We start from the raw sequence: 23,469 nt of genomic DNA, 5'->3' as shown, positions 1-23,469 counted from the left end.
ACGTAAAAAATTGGAAACCTTAGTTCCAGATGCTCGCAAATGTTGTTTATTCACAGCATCTTCTTCTTCTTTTACTGAAACACACATCACATTTATTTTTATTGCATTTTTAAATTTCTGAACTGTATTCCTCATAAGGGAGAGAATAGGACTGCTTTAGATTATATTCCAGCCTAACACAGTTCCTGACATGGGACAGATATACAATGTAATTTTGAATTAATGGCACTGATTATGAAATATACATATAATAATATTACAAGGATTAACATCTCACTTATTATGCCAACACCCCAATATGCATAAGATAAATTGCCAGAGGTTACACACTAGAGACAAAAGCAGAACTATTTGCTTTTGGATATTGCATGCTCCTAAAATTAAATTCTGCTCTAAATAGGCAATCTCAAATGATGCAGCTGTACTCTTTGCCAATATCTGGCTAGCAAAATCCTTCCAGAACTTAGTAGCAAAAAAGAAAATAAAACCACTTTTTAAAATCTATCCATCCATCCATCCATTCATCCATCCATTTATCTGTCTGTCTGTCTATCCGTCCATCCATCCATCCATCCATCCATCCATCCATCCATCCATCTATCTTAATTAGTAAATGGGAGCTAGCTAACTAAACCCCGTTTCTTCCCATTTCAGCCCCGGTAAGCATAGAATGCCACGTTTTGCTCATTTGAGTAATGGGGATCACAGAAGAGGCTTTCCAACACTCTGGGGTCCTCTTTCCTATGTCTCTCTCTCTGCCCTGTCCTTCCTTATTCGAGTCCTGCTTGGTTTGTGCTCTCTCAGCTCTCCCTCCATTATGTTTCATTGTGTTGTAAACCACCAGAAGTACGTTTCTGAGAGGAACTCAAGCTCTGTCTGGATCCTCACCGCTGAGCTGAGACCCACATTCCTGTGTTTTCCTGACTGTAGTCTGTTCTCCACGCTCTGTTTGATTTCTCTCACTGTAAGAACAGCAGCCAAGGGTCATGCTTTTTCTGTGTGGTTTGCCTAGGGACTAGGTAAATTGATCATACATGTTTAAACCGAAATCCACCCTTTGGATAGTATATTCTCTATATGGTGCTTTAAAAATAGAGGTAATTGGGAATTAAAGGCAAATTTCATGCATGTAGTTATAATTCTTTGGGAAGTGATCATTAAAATAGACATATATTCCCCAGCAGGAATATATGCTAGAATGCACAGACATGATTTTTCTGTGAAATAGCACTAGATAAAGCAGAACAGTATCTGGGGCAAAGATGCTTTGAGCCAGGCGGTGGTGGTGCACACATTTAATCCCAGCACTCAGGAGGCAGAGGCAGGTGGATCTCTGTGAGTTCGAGGCCAGCCTGGCCTACACAGTGAGTTCCAGGACAGCCAGGGCTGCACAGAGAAACCCTGTCTCAAAAAAGCCAAAGAACAAAGAAACAAACCAACAACAACAACAAAAAAAACCCTCAAAACCAACCACAACAAACAAACAAACAAACACCCTCTCCCCAAAAATGATGCTTTGAAGGGCCTCAGGTGAATGTCTCTTTACTTTCATTTGCACATGGAGAGTAACCTGCTCTATCAGCTCGTAGATGGATACAGAGTGTGAGGTGCTGTGAGTCCTCTTTTCCTGTCAAGCTTATTTTCCCCAGGATTGAAGTGGGGGTGGGGAGCAAGGAGGAAGTCACAGGAGTGTCTTATTGGCTTCAAAAACCTTTCTTTTTTTCCTCCCCAAATGTATTGAGCTCATAGCAACCGGCTGCGGGTATCTGTTCAGGTTCATATGTGTCCTTTCTGCGGCACCAGCTGGGCTGTGTGGAAAATGTTTAACCCATTACCTAGGGTTCAACACAAGATTTTATTGGCAGCATGGCTTCTGATGAACAGAAAGTGTCATCAAGCTGTTAGATGCGGCCCTTTCTGAACCAGTAGGCACAGGTTCAAACTTCAGCTCTGCTGCTTGCTAAGAATACTACTTTGATGACTCGGCGCCTTTTCCTCCCTCATCTGTAAGAGGTGAGTCATCATCCCAGCATCCTCGGGTTGTGTCAAGGGAAGTCAGTAAGTCAGGTGCTGCCACACACTAACTGTTACATTCTGTTGTGTTTTATTGTTCGTGTGCTTAAGCCGTTGGGTGGCTAGTGATTTATGCACATGAACAACAAAACAAAACAGAATGAAAAACACCCTTCAAAACATTCAGATAAAAACAATTTTAAGCAAATAACTAGCTGTTAAATTTACTCTAGGTATGAAAGTGAAGTAAAAGTTTCTTTTTTCCCTTTTCTTGTAGGGATGAAGAATAAACACGGTAATTTAAAAATTGACCCATCTATCTGTCATCCAGCTGTAAACTTCATGTTCTTATAGTATTACTAGAAGCAATTCAAAGCCAACATTTGGCACTGGTCTGCTGATATCATGGAAGAAAACCATCCTTTCTATCAATCATTACCATTACTTGGAAAGAATCCTGAGACAGAAATCATGTTTGGCTGAGTCATTATTGATTGACATTTTTATGCCCTTTGTTCTAGAGAAATCAATGGTTTATACAAGATACTAATTGAGATATAACAGTTTCCACAAAATTGATCAGGAACAATCACTCACAATTAGTACAAATGTAGCACTAACCCTATTCCAGGGGAATACAGTCTGGATAGTAACTTTCACTCTATTTTTCCTTTAAGAGTTTCTCCAGGAGAAAAGGCAACACTGCATTTGACACATTAAAAATAACATCACATCGAAGACATTCTAATCTTAAATATTAATACTCAAATCACCAAAGCAGCCTTTGTAGATTTTATAATCTCTTAATATAAGAGAAATAATGCTTTTTTTGCTTGAACCTTACTAATAATAAAGTGTGTTCGAATTTTTATAGACAGTTTTAAAAAAAATGTTATTGCTTAACTGCTATCCCATTTCTTGAAAATATGGACAGGCACTTCATTGTACAGACAGTTACCTCCTCGCATAAGCAGTGGGTGCTCCGGTCAGCACTGCTCTTGCTAAAGGACAGTAATTGGGTTCTAATGCAAGCTTATAACTGAACACAAATTAGAAGAGGAACCAAAGTGGTTTTCAGCTACTCTACAGAGCATTATATAGAGCAAAATGTATTTGCCTGCAAAGGACTTTTCCAACTTGTTCCCAACTTAAATCCCCTCCTAAGGCACTAGGGAGCTGGAGTGTAATAAGAGAACTGGGACAGAAACATGTGAAAAAGGAGAGGAAAACGATACCAGCAAATGCACAGCTGTTCAAGTCATACATCTGCCTTACAGATTTTTTAAGCTATGATTTTGGAAAGATAAAATGTGGCAACATGATGGTTTGGTGAGAATAAAGAAAGACAGGCTTGCTCATATGGGGCTGATGGGGGTGTAATGTGGCATGTTTATTAACATTACAAAAATGTGTAAATTCTTGGGCTCAAACTCAAGGAATGTAACCTGCACACGCCTGCATCCTCGCACAATGGCTCACACTGAAGCTTGTTTTCTGTAGCACTGGACGTCTATGTGCAAGTCACTGCAAGCACCATAGGTGGTCATCAAGGCTGATGTACGTCCTTAAAATAGTGAATTGCTATGCAATCATAAAAAGAAGGAACATGTGAATTCTGATATAAAAGGGTCTTTATCATTTAGCGTACTGCCATATTGTTTATATTTATGGAATTAAAAATTTTTTTTTTGTTTTTTTTTTGGTTTTTTGAGACAGGGTTTCTCTGTGTAGCTTTGCGCCTTTTCCTGGAACTCACTTGGTAGCCCAGGCTGGCCTCTAACTCACAGAGATCCGCCTGGCTCTGCCTCCCGAGTGCTGGGATTAAAGGCGTGCGCCACCACCGCCCGGCGGAATTAAAATTTAACAATAGTTGCCTCTTTGGAAAGAAAGTTGGTGTCTATAGGATAGGATACGCAGTTTCTCCCTCTTTAACTTTGTGAGTATACTGCTCTTCAAAAAAAAATGAATAATTTAAAATATATAAAACAGAAGGAGTGTGCCACAGCACACCCCGGCCTTGAACTAGTCACATTGTGTATGGATGAGCCTATAATTTAGGGAAGTATCCCTCTGTTCTTGGTCCTGATGCTAGGATGTGCTTAGAGGTCAAAATATACATCACAGGCACCAACAGCTCTCTCAAACTTCATCCAGGCTATCTGGGATTCATTTCCTTCCTTCCTTCCTTCTCTCTCTTCCTCTCCCTTTCTCCCTCCCTCCCTCTCTCTCTCTCTCTTTCTCTGTCTATCTGTCTTTCTCTCTTTCTTTCTTTCAATTCCCTATTTGACAGCCTAAACTAACAAGGGCCATTGATAACAACACTGTGACTTCTCAAATTGACATTTTTATGTGGAAGACTGCTATCCAAATTCTCCGACATGGCAGAACTCTGACCAAAAGCACATAGCCATGCAGCACCCACTTTCAAATGCATTCTCGGTGCTGATGCCACTAAAGCTGAAAGGTTCACACAGTGCCTCGGTCTTAAGGCGTCTGTGGGGAGGACTCTCCGTGGAGGTCAGAATTGCTGAGCAGAGGCCTGGGTGTCAGCCGAGGAGTCCTGTAGTGGAAGATGACATGTGCTCTGGGTGTGAAGAGCACAACAGCTCAAACACTTCCTTTGCTCTCCTTTGGCCAAAGTAAATAAATGCTAAGTCAGTTCACTCTGAATTTGATGTTGATATCAAGGATGTGCTACTTTAAATTGGTTTAAATATATTTTTATTTTGTTTTGTGCACTGCTAAAATAAAATTGGAGGCCAGGAAATGATTAAAATGAAAAACAATCAACTGGTGTGAAATTTCCCATTACTGATATTCACACCTTCTGAAGATGTCAGAGAATGGGAATATTGATTATTAAATTTTTCATCATTCTGCTTGGTATTTAAAAACATTTCTGGATTGATTAAAGCTTCCCATGCCAACAAATTATTCTGCCTTTCTGGAAACCAGCTCTCTAGGAATCAGCCACAGCAAACTGTAATACAAGACACAGCACGTGACCATCTGACACACACTTGCACGCACATGCACACACAGTGTATTTTAAGGCCCACAGAGAGTCCTCACTTACAGACAATTTAAGGTAACTTGTTGAAAACTCTAGGTGAAAAGGGTAGCTCATTTATTAAAATGCTGTGCTCACTAGTATACGCGTGGATACATTTCTCTGGAGTCATCAGAAACAATTATTCAGTAATATTTCAAATATCAAAACAAGAGAAAAATCCAATAAATATAAATGAACATGTCAAAACACACAAACAACCTTGGTGACTAACTTTAAAGGTGTGTTATAAGAGCAGTTTATTACTGGAACCGTTGGGGCAGCGCTAGTAACTGTTACTGCTTTCCCATCAGTGTCCATGCAGGGGCAAAGGAAGCAGAGGCCGAGGGACAGAAGGGAGGCACCACCCATCCACAGCGCTGCCTGTGGAAGCCACTTTCCCTTTGGACTGGACTTCTTGAGGTTTCCAAGCCCATTTCCGCACAAGGGGAGTACAGTGACATCTACTTGGGATAGACCATCAGCTAGTTAAAATTGCAGGAGAGAGTCCTTCCTCCTTCTTTTTGTCCAAAAGAGAATCCCACTCCTTCACAGCACCCCACCTGATCCCACTCCAGTTGTGTTGTGTGGCTTCCCTCACCCTTCACTGCTCGCTAGATGGTGGCCATTGTGCATGTGGCCTGTCTTCAACAGACCGCCCATACATCTGCACCAAAAGGCTGAATATTCTCTCCACTTCCTTAAATTCAATCTAGATTGTGTGTGATTGCCGTGTCCTCGATGGACACTGCAGCTTGTTCCTTGTCCTTCCCTCAGATACACATGGTGGCAGAATGCCATGCAAGGGCCACAGTCTCGTCTTGCCATCGTGCAGACTCCTGGTACTGCCCCCCTGACCCCTCCCATTTGCCGTTCACTATAGCTTGACTCTGGGGCTGTGGTTACTCTGCTCTTTTCTCCACATCACCCTTGGTGAGTTCACTTTCCAGTTCCCTCTCATTTTATCACTGAAACTCTCCTGACTGCTCTTCTCCATCCTTTCTACCCAGTCCAGAGCTGCAGTCGGCCACCTTCACATCCCTGCTCCTGGTCCACCACAGCCTGCAGTCGGCCACCTTCACATCCCTGCTCCTGGTCCACCACAGCCTGCAGTCGGCCACCTTCACATCCCTGCTCCTGGTCCACCACAGCCTGCAGTCGGCCACCTTCACATCCCTGCTCCTGGTCCACCAGAGCAGTTCTGCCTGCCCACCCTTTTCTTCACAACATCAAGTCTGAATCTCAAAACTTTAGGAGCACGACATGGTAGTGCAAGCATGTTGTCTGAGCACCTGAGTTGTGGAGGAGGGAGAATCAGGAGTTTATGGTGAGATGGAGGCCAGCCTGGGCTACATCAATCTGGATCTGAAAAACAAACAGAAATTTAAGGTTCCTACAGGCACACTGAGAAAAATCACCCCAGCCTCCCCCTTCCAATCCCCCCACTTTCCCCCACAAGAAGGCAAGGCCTCCCATGGGGAGGCACATACAGTAGAGGCAAGTGCAAGCCCTCCCCCCCACCCCCCGCCTCAAGCCTTCACGAGGTGTCACATCATATGTAGCGGGCTCCAAAAAGCTGCTCATGCACCAGGGATGGATTCTGATCCTACTGCCAGGGGGGCCCTTAACCAGATCAAACTACACAATTGTCTCGCTATGCAGAGGGCCTAGTCCAGTCCCATGCAGGCTCCATGGCCATTGATCCATCTCTCATGAGTTCCCCCTAGTTTGGTTTGGTCGTCTCTGCAGGTTTCCCCATCATGATCCTGATGCACTTGCTCATAGAATCCCTCTTCTCTCTCTTTGACTGGACTTCTGGAGCTCTGCCTGGTGTTTGGCTGTGGATTTCTGCATCTGCTTCCATCAGTCACTGGAGAAAAACTCTGTGATGACAGTTAGGGTACACTGATCTGATCACTGGGGTAAGCCAGTTCAGTTCATGCACCCTCTCCACTATTGCTAGTAGTCCAAGCTGGGGTCATCCTTGGGGATTCCTGGCAACTTCTCTAGCACTGGGTTTCTCTATCCCCATGATATCCCCCTCCATCATGGTATCTCTTTCATTGCTCTTCCACTCCATCCCTGTTCCAGCTCGACCATCCTATTCCCTTATGCTCTCATCTCCTATCCCCTACCTTCCATTGCCCACCCTTCACCCCCAGTTTACTCATGGAGATGCCATCTGTTTTCCCTTCCCAGGGCGATCCATGCATCCCTCTTTGGGACTTCCTTGATAGCTAGCTTCTCTGGAGTTGTGGGTTGTAGTCTGTAAATCTTTGCTCTTTACACAACACTGAACACTGGATTGTTCATGTTCATGTCTGTTAGTGATGCCACATGTGCATGTGTGGAAGTCAGATCATGTTTGTTAGTGCTGCTGTACATGTGCCATGGGGCACGTGGGTGTGTGTAGAAGTCAGAGGACAACCTGTGGTGTCAGTCCTCATCTTCCATCTTGTTTGTGATAATCTTTTGATTTTAGCATCTGTGAATGCCAGGTGTGATGATTTGAAAGAAAATGAGCACCACAGGGAGTGGCACTATGGGGAGGTGTGGCTTTGTTGGAGTAGGCGTGGCCTTGTTGGAGGAAGTGTGTCACTGTGGGGTGGACTTTGAGGTTTCCTATGCTCAAACTATGCCTAGTGTGACACACAGTTGCTTCTGCTGCCTTCGGATCAAGATGTAGGACTCTCCTCCAGCACCATGTTGGCCTGCATGCTGCCTTGCTTCCAGTCATGACAATAATGGACTACACCTCTGAACTGTAAGCTAGCCCCAAGGAGATGTTTTCTTTATAAGAGTTGATGTGGTCGTGGTGTCTCTTCACAGCAGTGGAAACCCTGACTGAGACACCAGGCTAGCTGACCGTGAGAATGACTGTAGGTGCTAGGATGTGAGCAAAGGCCCTCCTGATTGTGCAGCAAGCATTTCATCCACTGGCCACTTCCCTGCTACACACCGTGGACTCCTACTGCAGTAACATGGTGAGATTCATGTCCAGAGACTGACTCTAAACACCTTGAGGTCCAAACCTCTGCTGTATCACGTCCTCTTACTGACATGCCACACACCAAGGTGAAAGAAAGCAGTCACAAAGTGGCTACTTCATGTTTGGTTACATTTAACAGAAACCCTGGTGCCAGGCGTAGGAAATCTCCTTTCAAGCCGTTAGTCAGAGAAGTCTAAGAGATCCCCAAACAATATGGGTTGTTTTGTTGCCCTTGATTGTCTCTGAGAACTTGATGATCACACCCCATTGCTGAAGACACTGGATACTTCAGACACAACAGGACTTGGAGGAACATAGCTGGAGCTGATGTGGAAGCTTCCTTTCTGGGAACTGGCTCTTATAGTAGGGAGCTAGCAAGCTGCCAAGAACGATGTGCATTGGTAGTCCCACCAACGTGTATAAACCTAGGAACCACAACAATGACTCGTCTGGCAAGACATCTGCAGCAGCGCAACAGTGGCACTTTTATCATGGGGTAACCAGCAACTGGTTAATTGGACTGAAAGCTTGCTTAGTAGGAAGGGAATCATGACTGAGTTTGTAAGCATAGCCAATACCCATGGCTAGAGAAATGGAAGGAGAAGCTGTTAGTGCCATTTTCCAAACTAATGTTATTTCTAACTGGAGTTGATCTGCTTATCCTCCGACGCACAGGTGAGAGTAGCTCTCACCCATCATCTGAGAAGCTCATTGGAATAGACAGAGACTACTACAGAGATCCACGATTTATCGAAGTGCAGAGAAGTGTGTACCCAACCCAATGGACACATCTTCAGCACAACCTCTGCACCTAAGGTCAGGGAAGATCATGGCCGTGGGTGTGGAGAAATGTACGGTCCAGACCCAGAATTCTCACTCTAAAACAATATCTTCTGTATATGAGAGGGAAGCTACATCCATGAACTCTCACCAACACTACCATAATGACACCAGCTGACATTCCAATGTGAGCAGGGAAAATTCTGGTCCCACGACCAGATGAGGAGCCACTGGTGGTAGGCGCTGGCTGAGAGAGGGAGAATCAGTCTCCTCTAGGGAGCTCCCATACAGGTTGTCCAAGCCCAAGTAATTAGCTGGACTCAGGCACATACGACCACAGCTAAATGGACTCAGTAAATCATGTATACATGTATGCATATATATTCATGCATATGTAATTTAAAAATATAGTTAGCTCTGTGATCATTACAAATTAAATTCCTATCAACTCAGCTACAGAATCCTCACACAACCCTAAACTGTAATCAAACTGATGATCCTCTCAAGGTTCACATGCACTAAAAACTGATGATTCTCATGCAAATACTAGAGAGTGTTACCGAATTCCACTCTCGCTGTCCAATTTTATTTTCCAAATTTATTGCAGGGCCACCAAAGCTACACAAAATGAAACACAGCGATACCCACTTTTTCTTCTTCCCTATGCCCCATTCAGCCTTATATATTATATATACTATATAATGCATTTATCTATGTATATGTATGTGTGCATATACATGCAACAATATTTGAAGCAATCATGAATTTGGGGGCAGGAATGAGGTAGATGCAGAGCTCATGATAGAGTCTTAGTCAAATAATACAATTTTTAAAAAATGATTTGTGGTTGACTTCATGGTATAATTCCATCATTGTCATCACCATCAAATGACCAAAACAAATGCTCCAGAATTTATTTATTTCTTGATATAATGTTTGGTGGTGACATTCAAGTTCACTGTTCTAGGTTTCCATACAATGCACTCAAACAGGAAACCACACAGAGATCCTGCAATGAAATCCATTTCCTTTCATATTACCCCCCCCCCCCCCCCCGCCCCCCGCCTAACTAAATCTTAGTCTCTGATATGGACAGAAGCATCTCCTAGGTGGAAGTAAAGTGTCCCTTGTCTTAGTGAATGTCAATTGAGGCCACAGGAGAGCTAAAAAATAACTGAATATTGAAATAGAATTTTTCACTAACTTTCTTTTACATGGCACAATCAGAAGAGCAGCCTACCAGCTCACTCCATGCTACATCTCCGAGACAAAATAAAACACTGGAGAGAGTCTGTTCCAACTCTGAGCTGCACTGTGAAGGAAAGCTGAATGGGGCATATGGGAGAAGAAAGAGTGGGTATCACTGTGTTTCATTTTGTGTAGCTTTGGTGGCTCTGCCATAAACTTGGAAAATAAAATTGGACAGCAGGAGTGGAATTTGGTAACATTATCTAGTATTTGCATGAGAATCATCAGTTTTAGTGCATGTGAACCTTGAGAGGATCATCAGTTTGATTACAGTTTTAGGGTTGTGTGAGGATTCTGTAGCTGAGTTGATAGGAATTTGATTTGTAATAATCACAAAGTTAACTATATTTTAGAATTACATTTGCATTTACTGTCACAGATCAAACAAAAATGGCCTTGTGAGCTATGGAAATGACCCTGTTCATCAGAAAGACCTTGCTCAACTTCTTAAGGATCAATCAAGCATTCTTGTGAGGTGTTCAGGCATGAGGTGTTTTACTATTTCAGACAGAGATGCTAACTTGCCATTAGTCAGGGCTTAGCATCAACCCATTTCTAGGTATTTAATTGGAGAGGCATCATTAAGCAAATTAATTTTCTTTTTGAATTCATGTGAGGTTATTTTAAGTATAGGCTTCCAAAGAGTAAATTTTTCAAGCCATTTACATTTATTTTATTTTTTAGTTCAGTATTTTCTGGGTTTATACACAGGAATTTTTAGGAATCCCAAAGCTGCCCAGGAATGGCTCACTGTGGCATTTCTGTACATGTATGCCATGTATAATGATCATACAAAAATGACTGACATATTACCTGGATTGATTCTTGGTTTTATTTTGATACATGGTTTCATCAGGTATTTCAGTTTGTCCTCAAACTCTTGACCCTCAACTTGCTAAAATCCTGGGATGGCAGGTATGCACAGCTCTTCCTGGCTCTGCGGGTTTTCAACAATAGTCTTAGGATGTTTACATATTTATCAATTCTCTTTTAAAAGTTTGGCATGGGTTACACCTTTGTAAGTGTTCTAAAGGAGAATAAATTAATGGTCATCTAGGATAGTGGCTTTTCAACTTTTAGTTGTTCAATCAACACTTTACTCATGGAGCTAACAGTATCAGTGCAGAGGTCTACTCTCTTGTTGGGTCCTCCATATTTTTGTACAGATTCCCTTATAACACCCATAAATGTTCAGGAGATCTCCAGGGCATTGTAGTTATATTAAGAACGTGAGCCGGGCGGTGGTGGCGCACGCCTTTAATCCCAGCACTCGGGAGGCAGAGCCAGGCGGATCTCTGTGAGTTCGAGGCCAGCCTGGACTACCAAGTGAGTTCCAGGAAAGGCGCAAAGCTACACAGAGAAACCCTGTCTCGAAAAACCAAAAAAAAAAAAAAAAAAGAACGTGAACTTGGTGGCCTTTTCCTATGAGCTATGGTACTTCTCTCATTTGTAAAGTGACAAAAATTATAGCACAGACTAATTGATTGAAAAATTTCCCCTCACTCCCTTGCATACTCGACCACCACTGGAGTAACAAGAGAGCTTGGTTCTCCTGAGATAATTGCTGTCTACCTGGAGGGCATTACCTGGCCCTGTCTCCCAAACTATGGGTACTAACTACCAATAGGAAGTTCCCTCCCTTACCTGCTATGTCCATAGCTGCTTTTGTGTGGAGAACAGAGGGAGGCTTGCTCTCAGAGGGTAAGGGGTGGCAGACCCTGGTTTATCTGTGGGCAAAGCTTCCATTGTGTCAAATCAAGGACCTGTCACATTTCCCATTCTGGATAATAATTCTCAGCCTCTCAGATAATTTGTTGCTTTAAGCCAGGAAGAACTCTTCCTTATATACCTTAAACATTTTAATCTTTGTGATTCCATTGGGTGGGATGACAATCACCAGAAGTAACTAAATTATATGGCTATATGTACATAGTCTTTCTGCACATCCATCTAAAGGTGACATTTTAGTGGCGGGGGTGGTGGTGGTGGAGGAAGTGTCTTTAAAATATAAATGATAGCACATTGAAAAATAGCAACAAAAAAGACAGAAAAATGCATAACCCAGAAATATAAATCCAGTCTTGGCACTGAGTGGTGGGTCCCTATTCCTGCATCTGAACTCTCATTCCTCAGGGCAGTAGTAATGGCAAACATAAGTGCTAACATACCCCTTTTTTCTTATATTAGTAAATTTTAATTTTTCTAGAGACCTATTTTTGCTTAGTGCTTATTTAAGAAAAAACATTTTTTCCTATGAACCTTAAGAGCTACAAAATCAACCTATTAGACAAGATGTGCCTACCTGTGCAGTAATGGCATGCCTTTTATGGGAGCAACCAACTACCTTCTGACTGCACTCGAATCCTATTCCCGCGGGAGAGAATTCATGCCTAACATTGTAAACCTCTTCAATAGCTCATGCCTGGGGAGGTTATCAGTCTTATGGGATAGCTTACTATTGCTGTTTAACTAAATTGACATAGCATTAAACTGCCTTCTAAATACCTGTTTATACCCATAGATGAAAACTACCCTCAGCCTTAATCAAAGAGAGCTCTCTTTGCATTGAACAGTAATGAAAACAGATTGTTGTCCAAGATGTTGAAAATCAGTGATAGTTAAGGGACCAGCCCTAAACAACACATTTTTATCACTCCCTTTAAAGCTCAGAGAATAATTTGAAAGAAGGAGACAGAAGAAAGTGTGTGCTAGAAGATAAAAACAGGGCCATGAAAAGCAATCCTTTCACTCCAATTGTGAACTCTAAGTAGCTGTGGTTGCTTACACTGACCTGCAAAGGAGTGGTTTTGTTGACAACCCCTCATGCTGGAGGAAAGAGTACCCTACCCCTTACTGATGAACTAGCACTATTGGCTATTGGTAGATCCTGGGATTGGGGTATTGCTTGACTTCAGTTGGGTCCCCACTTTGGAGCCCACTCGGCTCTAATGGATAGTTGCAAACCCATGCTCACATTGATGTCACAGGCTAATACCGTGGGTTACAAAACAAGACAGACAGGAAAGTGAGACAGAAATTTGTAGGGTAGAGGGAAGGTGGATGAGGTGGGAGGAGACAGGAGAGGGTCGGGATGAGGTAATCAGTGTGCATTATATTCACGTTAGTATTGTCAGGGAACAAACTTAGTGAACAGAAAAGAAGAAGAGAAGGAAATCATCCACTTTTATTATTTTATTTTTGAGGTCAAGAGAAGCACATGTTAGTTATTTTTCTGCCACGAAAATTTGCTAACATTTTTTCTAGGGTCTTTAATCACAAGATACTTACTGGTTATGGATGAACAAAGCCAGCAACAATCAAAAGCTGAAATGTCTAATCTTAACATACAAAGTTCAACAGTTTATACCTGGAAACTGAGAGAAAGTGAACTATTTCTGACTTCCTGCTTTGAGCATTTGAAAGAAGGCTTATATTTTTGTAACAAACAGCTAATCATTTATAACAGTCTTTGATGTAGATTGCTCTTTCCAGAAAAGGAATACAGTAGAGAACAATGTATTATTTGGGTTATTGTTTGGGCCAATTTTAAATATAATTAAAAGTAGATTGGAGTTTTTGTTTCCTGGTTCTCAAGACCAAACCCAGAAATGTCTGCATGCTAGGCAGGTGCTCCAAGACCACACATTTCAAATGTTAATCAGCCAAGGAAAGGACTATAGATTAGCAGTGTTGGTAACAAGCAGCTGGACAAACCCTCTGGAATGCTGAGGCTTAAACTTTTTGTTTGGATTGCACTGTGTGGGGCTCAAGAAGCTGAGTTCTGTTATAATGTGTACATAAACAGGATTCTATCCTGGTTCCATTAGGCAGCTGCTGGCATCTCGTGTGTTAGCCATTGTCATTTTTACCTTACTGACTCTAAGGAGTAAAGAATGTCGGTCAGCACCATCACACAGGACAACATCAGACAGAGACGCTGACGCCAAACCCAGCATCGTGTTCCTCACAGCCTTGCACTTTTGTGGCTGCCTAGAACTGTGGAGGTCAGTGCACAGAAGAGCTTCCTGATGGCAGCCACCTGACAACCAACTATTGGCTGGGCATTTGCTACCCAGAGTGGCTCCTGGAGCAGCAGCATCGATAATATTTGGGAACTTATTTTGAAGTGAGGCATCTGGTGTGTCATTTAGCATGTCAGCGCTGCATTTTAAACAATATCCCTGTACAACATCTCTATACCTTCTAGTGGGAAGAGCAAAGAATTTGGAGCATGAAGAGCCCTGCCGCAGACTGGGTATGGCACCTTAAGGAAGTTGCTTAGCTTTTGAAAACATCACTTTTTTTTGCCTCTAAAAGAGAGTGTGACTGGCTAATTTAAGGAGTTACTGTGATGATGTATTTGCATGTGAATGTCTTGAACTAGAAAAGTTTCAGGTGATGTACTGCCTTGCAAGTCCCCCAATATTTGCTTCCCTTGGTTTTCTTAACAGAAGACTCTCTGACTGGGGCAAGATGGGACCCCAGGGCACTTTGACATTGCATTCTCCTGAAGCCTAGGCATGTTGAACACATTTAACAATTATTTATTGGCCATTAGAATTTCTTCCTTTGAGAGCTGTCAATTTGATTCATTAGCCCACTTATTGATTAATATTTTTCTTTGTTATTTAGTTTTTTGAATTCTTTATAGATTCTAGATGCTACTACTCAGTTAGATAAACATATAGCAAAGATTTTGCTTCCGTTATTGTGAGGAAATTGAGTCTTGTGTGGATGTATACTAGTCCAGTGACTATGGAAGTCAGTATGAAGGTTTATCAAAAAGCCCCAAATGGAAAGACTTTATAATCTAACTGTACCTCTCTTGGGTATGTACTTTAAGGACTCTAAGTAAACATACTACACAGGTACTCACACATTGGTACTTTTTGCTACCCTAGTTACCCCTGCCAAGACTAGGAACCAGCATAGATATGTACAGTGTCAGGAATAAAGAATTCTCTCTCTCTCTCTCTCTCTCTCTCTCTCTCTCTCTCTCTCTCTCTCTCTCTGTCTATCTATATCTATATCTATATATGTATCTATGACTTTATTTAGCTGTGGGGAAATGTGGAATTATGGCATTTTCAGGAAAATGGATGGGATTGGAGGTCATCATGTTAAGTGAAATAAGCCAGACTCAGAAAGACAAATACCACAAACGTGTAGAATTTAGATTTAAGTGTGTGTGTGTGTGTACAGGACATGAGACTAGAAAGGGCACTATGAAAATGGAGGAAGAGGTCTAAATGGAGGGGTTATAAGAAGAGGTATTGGCGGTGGTGGTGCACGCCTTTAATCCCAGCACTCGGGAGGCAGAGCCAGGCAGATCTCTGTGAGTTCGAGGCCAGCCTGGGCTACCAAGTGAGTTCCAGGAAAGGCGCAAAGCTACACAGAGAAACCCTGTCTCGAAAAACCAAAAAAAAAAAAAAAAAAAAAAAAAAAAAAAAAGAAGAGGTAATGGAATATATATGTATATATTCATATATTCCATATATATGAAAGAAACGAAAGTAAAGGTTCTACTAGTAGTGGAAAAGACAGTCCAGCAGGAAGATAGGAAGGATGAGGAAGACAGTGGGTGGCTATAAGAAAAAAGCATAATTATATATATATGAGAAAGTAATAATGTATCTCATTTCTTTATATGCTAATTAAAAACAATTAAAAAGAACTACATACTGATATCAGGAAGAAACCCACAGCTGTGTAATACAATAGTCCAGGTACTCAGAACCTGATTCTATTGCACAAAGCTATTCTGTGTTAGACTCCATTTAAATTAAGCTTTCTGGGATATCCACATTGTGAGGCCCTGGAGACTTGCTACAGAATTATTCTCAGTAGAGCAATTATAGGTGAGGCTGTCCTATAATGAGATATTTTTGCTACTTCATTAAATAAACCCCCTTGAATGGGCTCCAAAATGGACCTGCCTCCTACCAAATTCCATTACACTGCAAGTAATCTTATCAGAAGGCCTGGTACAGGCTCCATCGTCTTGGAGACCTAACGTTTACCATAAGGGAAATGTGTTCTAGAACAATGATTCCCAAAAGATGGTTCTCAGACCCATGCTTTACTAATCCAAGGAGAAATGAAAAACAGACAACTTAGTGAGCCTTCTATAAAATTACAATATAATCTACTTTCAAAATCTCCTTCATTTTCGGAGTATGACCTTTCCATTTTCTTTCCATTTTTTTTCTGTCTTTATTTTTTTGGTGCTAAGCTGCTCCATCTTTGACGACAGGCAGGTTTGTACTGTTCTTGCATGACAGAAATGCAATGCCAACACATTCCCACCTCTACTCCCTGTGCTGGTTGCTTGCATGTGTCAACTTGACACAAGTTAGCGTCATCTGAGAGGAGAAACCTCAGTCGAGAGATGCCTCCAGAAGACTGCCTGCAAGCAAGTCTGTCGTGCATTTTCTTGATTGTTCATTGATGTGGAAGGGCCCACGCCAGGTCACCCTTGGGGAGGTGGTCTTGGGTATAAAAGAAAGCAGGCTGAACAAGCCATGGGGAGTAACCCAGGAAGCAGCACTCCTTCAAGGCTTCTGCTTCCGTTTTTGCCTCCAGGTTCCTGGCTTGAGTTGCTGCCTCAACTTCCCTCAGTGATGGAGTGTCACCTCAGAGTTGTAAGCTGAAATAAACCCTTTCCTCCCTGGTTGCTTTTGGTCACGGTGTTTGATCACAGCAGTAGAAGCCCTAACTAAGACACCCCCTCATTAACTTAAATTTTTTTTACAGATGCTTGAAACCCCCAACTTCTGAACCACTGACATTGAAGCAACTGCTCCAGTGGACAGTCTTTCCTACAGGCCAGTTGTTGGGCATAAAAGACTGTGAGAGGACAAACTGTAGAGTGCTCATCAGAGGCAAACGTGTTAGCTATCTGCCACTGTAACATGACTGGAGATGTCAAACTATGAGGAGAAACGCTGTTAGGTCCCACAGTTTGCAAAGCTCAGTTTACGATTGGTTGGCCCCTTCTGGACTTGGGGTAAAGTGGGATAAACACGTCATGGCAGACAGAACTGCGGAACAAATTCATTTACACCACGATCTGCAGAGCAAAGAGAAATGAAGAGCCTGGGCTCCGTAAGTTCCTTCAAGCACACCTTCAGTGGCCAACCTCCCTCTCTCACGACTCATCTCAAAGGTTGCCTTCCTTCTGAAGGGTCACCTGGGGTCCAAGCCTCCCACTCCTGGGCCTGTGGAGGACAGTCAACAACACCCATGCTGTTACAGTAAATGATCCAGTCAGTCACACTCAAACCAGTGTGCTCTTGAGACCCAGTGTGCTCAGGGGCCAGCTGGGATTTAAATGTAGTTTCCAACTCCGCAGGTTTATGCGCCTCTGGAATTCTCCATTTCCAACCAATGTACACTCAGCAAAACAGACACAGTGGTGAAGCTGGTGATTCCTAAAACAGGCTCTGTTCAGATCTAGCCTCCACAATTTTTTTAGCAGGAGACCCATGAGCAGGTCACTTAACCTGTTGTCCCTTGACTTTCTCTTGAGCAGTGACAGCGACAGCAACATAACACCCTGTGTCATGGCTTGTCTGAGGAACAAAATGGAAGAACAAGTACAAATATCCCAGACTATAAAACACAGCACCCAACACACAGAACAAGCTCTGAGTGATAGCAAAGTGATAGAAAAGATTAGTGCCCCCTGAGCCCCTTCCTGTGTGCTCCAATCATTAGTGCCCCCAGAGCCCCTTCCTGTGTGTTCCAATCATTAGTGCCCCCAGAGCCCCTTCCTGTGTGTTCCAATCATTAGTGCCCCCAGAGCCCCTTCCTGTGTGTTCCAATCATTAGTGCCCCCAGAGCCCCTTCCTGTGTGTTCCAATCATTAGTGCCCCCTGGAGCCCCTTCCTGTGTATTCCAATCAGAACTGACAGCTTCAGTTGAGGAGGACAAGCCTTGTTTTCTCTAGAAAACTTTTTCAAGTGGAGCTGTTTGAAGCTGTAAATCTGAAAGGGCACCTACAGACCTGTTCTAATTCAGAAGGTGGAAGCTTTGGAATTACTAAAATCCTGTCATTAAGGTGGAGGCCATAGTATCAGGTTGGAGGCCACAGAGCTAGAGCTTGTGATAATTTTTTTTTTTTGAGTATTTTGATGTAAGTAACAAAAATCCCCTGATTATTATATTCATAATGTTGGCAATTGTTAATTATATGCCCCATGAGAGTGTTGCTAGAATGTTTGACTAATATTTTCTGACTTAAAAATATTTTTGTAGTGGGGCAGTAATGGCACACTCCCTTAATCCCAGCATGAGAGGCAGAGGAAGGTAGATCTCTGTGAGTTCGAGGCCAGCCTGGTGTATAAAGAGAGTTCCAGGACAGCCAGAACTGTTACAGAGAGAAACCCTGCCTCTAAAAATATATATATAATCTTATCTTTTTATTTGTGTGTGTGTGTCCTTCTGTGTGTCTGTGTCTGCAGAATCCAGAAGAGGGTGTCTGATCCTCTGGAGCTGGAGTCACAGGCAGATGTGAGCCACTGACATGGGTGTTGCCAGCTACACTCAGGTCTTCGGAAGGAGAAACCTAAGTGTGGAGCTTTCTCTGTGCCCCTCGGTTTCCCTGTTTTATTGGCAGAATGTTTTAATTATTGCATGGTAGTATCCATTTAGTAATATGCAAGTGTGATTACATGAAACCAACGTTAGGCTTTTACTCAGGGAAGTTCTGTGATTTTTTATAGTGAGTAGATTTTTTATATTTTAATTTATTATTGCTGGGTGTGTGCACACGTGCACACACACACGTGTGTGTGTGTGTGTGTGTGTGTGTGTGTGTGTGTCATGGTAGGACATCTTTCAGGAGTTGGTTCTCTTCTTTCACTATGAGTTCCAGGGATCAAACTGAGGTATTCAGACTTCTATAGCAAGAGATGTTGAGCTATTTCATAGGCCCCAATGACAGAATTCATACAGTTATCTCCCTAAAATTGTAGGGAAATAACATCTAGGAATGAACATGATGTGAACTAGTGTTTTTATCATCAGTTTACACCTTTTGATTGAATGATTTAGCTTCTGATATGAACACAAATACAAGAGTGAATGATGAATGATTTGAATGAAACTGAAGGACTAATCTTATCTGCATAATTGGTTCAAGTTTACACAGTAAAAAGAATGCATGTAGAGACAAATTACTTCTCCAAGCACATTTACATAAATACCAGACATTTTCTGAAATACTGAAAGTTGACCACTTTTGAGGAGTTAAACTGTCTTCTGAGTCTTTGCATATTACTTTATTACATAAAATATTATTGTAAATGTATTTATATAGGTAGTGACTTTAAAAAACAAAGGTGCCTTAGTCAGTGTTCTATTGCTGTGAAGAGAAACCATGACCATGGCAATTCTTATGAAGGAAAGCATTTAAACAGAGCTGGCTTACAGTTTCAGAGGTGTAGTGGATTACCCTCATGATGGGCAGCATGGTGCCACACAGGTAGCTCAGAGTTGGTAGCTGAGAGCTGGGACACGGTGGCTGAGAGTTCTGCATCCAGATCCAAAGGCAGCAGGAAGAGAAAGACACTGGGCCTGGCTTGAGCATTTGAAACCCCAAGTCCAACAAGGCCACACCTCCTCCAACAAGGCCACATCTCCTATTCCCTGTCAAGTAGCACCACTCCCTAATGACCAAGCATTCAAATATATGAGCCTATGGAGGGCATTCCTATTCAAACCAGCTCAAAAGGCTTATTAGATGTACTGAAAAGTATCATGCCAATCAATCAATACTTACAAATCTCCAGGAGTTTTGGCTAGAGCGTGGTTGGTTTTCTGTTTCACTCGCTGGTCCTGTCTTCACCCACAAGCTATCTAGCCTCTGCATGCTCCCATGACTGATTGTGTTCCACTTACTTAGCAAGCCTGTTACATGCCTCCCAATATGTTTCCCACGGTAAGTACTCATGGCGAGAGAGGTTCCTTTTACCTTGATTCCTGTATCCTAGAAGGTCTCAGTGTGAGGACTGCCTGGAATACTGTCTTCCCAGCCTCCCCTGCAGTGTATGTGGTTATTGAGGACATTCTGGCCAGTGGAGAAGCGCGCGCGGGGGGGGGGGGGGGGGATGCTGGGCACACACTGTGGAGAATGCTTCTGCCAGCTGTGCTCTCCATACTTCCCCCACCCCCTTTTGGTTATCTAGAATGCTTGGCCAGAACAGCTATTTTGCATAATAAGGTCTAAGCTACCTCTTAAGAGAATTTTGTTATAATTTGGTGCTTTGACGACCATATTGTACTCATTCTTGGCTACACGCACTTCCATGAGTCAAATATATCCCCACGAGACACTCATTTCAGATGTCGTCATTTGAAGTTGAATATGACCCAAGTTTATGCACACACAGATATTTGTTAATATAGCCTTCCCTCTGGTGTCATGGTCGTCACTTCACCTTGCCTGTGCACCGCCGTCTTAAAAGCCACACCAAGCAACGAGGCCCCTGAAAACTCCGCGGGAGTATTACTTTGAGAAGTTTAAGTCCAAGAGAAGAAGGGTGTTAAAGAAGCCAAGAAACTGTTCTATTCCCAGAAGCTCTGGTTTATTAAGAGACATTCTAGAGAAGATTTCAAAGTTAACTCCCAAGGTAATTAAACAAAAGCTAGGCCAGATGTCTAAGCTAAAGTTTTGGTCTCAAAATAATTACCTTTGTTAATTACCAGTAATTAGTGTCAGCATCCAAAGCTTTCCTAAAATCCAGGGGAGAGAGAAGGGGGAAAGGAGAGAAAGAAGAGTTGAGTGGGGGAGAGGGGGGAAGGGAGTGCAGGGTGAGAGAGAAGAGGGAGGAGGGAGAGAGGGAGGGGAGGAGGGAGAGAGGGAGGGGAGGAGGGAGAGAGGGAGGGGAGGAGGGAGAGAGATGCAGTTTTCAGCACAAACACACCTTTAGGTCTTTAAATCTTAACACTGATTTTTAGCACTATGAACACTGGATTTTATGAAAAACTAGATATTTTCTTCCAGTTAATACTGATATCTCCTGCCTTCTTACATACTCTTAACTTCAAGTTTTATAGCACAATTTCTCATTTTTTATATCTTTTTCCATTGAAAAAATGATTTTTTCTTTCTACCTTCGCCCATAAAGAATGTGCCTATTGGAGCAAACACCAGTAGACAATGCAATGGCCTGTGCAGAAATGTGCAGCAGTCTAGATGAGTCTTCCTTGAGTATGCTGTCCTTGGCCAGAGAACTGGGGGCTGGAACAGCTCAAAGTAGAGGGGGTTCTTTCCGAGGCTGACAGACAGGCCTGGTGTCCAGCACTTCCTAATTACCATAACAGGATGTAGAAATAACATCCCCAAGCTGTACATGGCATATCACACTTCTGCTTGGGGTGTGGATGACGCTGTATGAAAACAGATGAATTGTCTGAGTGCTAGTGAATCACTTCACATCTATTTGAAAATGTGTGTGTGTGTGTGTTCAGTTCCTTTTTAAATATTAAGAGATAATATTGTTCATTTTTTCCTATTAGTAATTCTTTATAGATTTAGTCATTTAACATGTAGGTGATGGTGGAAATATTTTACTCTAAATCTGTACCTCAACACCTTACATTTAACTCCAGGCCTCCTTCTGGCCCTCATGAAGGGTCAGGTTTTCTTTGATGCCACATTTATATCCTATTACTGTACTGATCCCTTCAAGATGAAAATTCAAAAGGAACCACACTTTCTTTCACCATCTTTTGAAGTCTTCATGCTCAGTGGGCATACCTAGAATTCACCGAGGTGTGTTTTTGTAATTACTGAAATACATAGGCAGACATCAATTGTACCAGGTCATTGGGACTTGTAGATACGGAGTTTGCTTATTCTAAATGCTTAGTGAGTCATCAGACCACATGCTTTTGCTCATGACTTATTCTGTGTTTAACAGTGATTCTTAGATTTATTTCAGTCCACTAGCAACTTCTTCATTCTATGAAGAAGACAAACTTCACCTGCTTGTAGATGGCATAATAATTAGTCATAAATTTTGTTGGAATGGGAAGGACACTTTAAGTAAAGCTCATGTTAAGGAAAATTGTATCCTTTATACTGAATATTGCATGTAAATCATCAGCCTATGCTAAAAGCTAAGGGTGTGCTGGCAGAGACTCCATGAAAGGGTCGATTCATGGAGTACCTGCAATTAGAAAGGATATATTTAACACACTACCACTGTACTGCACTCCATAGGCTTTGTAGGTATATACCCAGATTACACAACCAACCACATTTCTACATATGTTGCCATGTGCTTCTGGGTTTGTAAGCAGAAAAAGCATGTTAAATATTAACAGGCATCGTAATCTACAGACACATCTTACTTGCTTTATATAACTTTGGAACTCTTAATTCTGACAATAAATATTTCTAACCCATGACCACTGTTCGTTATATTGTGATTAGAACCACTCAGTGTAATTGCAACTTTTCATTTCATAGTTCTCTGTTCATCTATACTGTCTTTAATCTCATACCTCAAGGGCTGTTCTGAACTGTCCTGCTGCCACCGCGTATTTCTTCTGTCTATAGCAAGAGCTGGCATCTTTTAAAGCTACCTGAAGCCATTTGTCAATCTGTGGCAGGGTGGTGAGATCCCGTGCGCTTGCAGGTGGCATCATGGTAGCAGTTTGGCCTGTTGCTTGAAGCCCAGCGAATGTGTAGGGCTGGGCAAATTCATAGCTCACATCCTCTTCATCAACATAGACCAGCTTCATTTCCACCTCCAGTATGTTCTTTAAGGGGATGTGAGGCAGAGGAATGGTGGTGACTAGCTGACTGTCAAGGTCCATTATCTTAGCCTCCTTCTTCCCAGCCAGTTTCTCTTCCCCCTCGGCCTTCCGTTTCAGGGCCACTTTCTCGGACTCATCGCTTTGCTTTCCCTTGATGCTCTTTGTGAGTTTTACTCTCTCAGTTGGGATTTCTGTTTGTTTTTCCCCGAAGCTCTTCTTAATTTCGGGGGACACTTCCAGGCTGTTGGGTGAGTTTGTCAAGGTGGACATTTTCTTGCTTGTATTTATCTTTGGAATAAGCAGATCACGATAGACTCTCTTTACTGTAGTCTCCAAATTCCTGCTCTTGCAGGACTCCATTGGTTCACCCTCAGATTCCTGCAGGGAGACAAAGAGGAAAGTCGTTATTCTGAAACCCCAGTGGTTTAGCTAATAGTCAGTTGCATTTCACATATTGTTTTATTCACCATAGATCCTCGTCACTTAGAATACAGCTGCATTTATACCATCTGCTGATTGTCCTCCCAGGCCAATGGATGTTTCAGTCACAAAATTCACTAAGGTAAGACCTCACCAAAACGCATCTAGATGTTGTCTGAAAAATAGTTTACAGCTGAACAGCACT

General features: G+C 42.4%; 1 protein-coding gene across 1 annotated transcript in view; it reads right to left on the bottom strand.

Moving 5' to 3' along the window:
• Spata16 (spermatogenesis associated 16) overlaps positions 1–23,204 on the bottom strand; it is a 236,033-nt gene extending 212,829 nt beyond the window's left edge. Inside the window, exon 1 of the mRNA XM_052731771.1 lies at positions 22,590–23,204. Coding sequence (XP_052587731.1) covers positions 22,590–23,204 — 615 coding nt within the window. The remainder of the gene's footprint in view (positions 1–22,589) is intronic.
• Positions 23,205–23,469: the final 265 nt, after the last annotated feature.

Source organism: Peromyscus californicus, unplaced genomic scaffold (genome assembly GCF_007827085.1).
Source record: "Peromyscus californicus insignis strain IS unplaced genomic scaffold, ASM782708v3 Scaffold_9__1_contigs__length_137607984, whole genome shotgun sequence".
NCBI classification, from domain to species: domain Eukaryota; kingdom Metazoa; phylum Chordata; class Mammalia; order Rodentia; family Cricetidae; genus Peromyscus; species Peromyscus californicus.
This window is presented reverse-complemented; position numbering and strand designations above follow the sequence as displayed.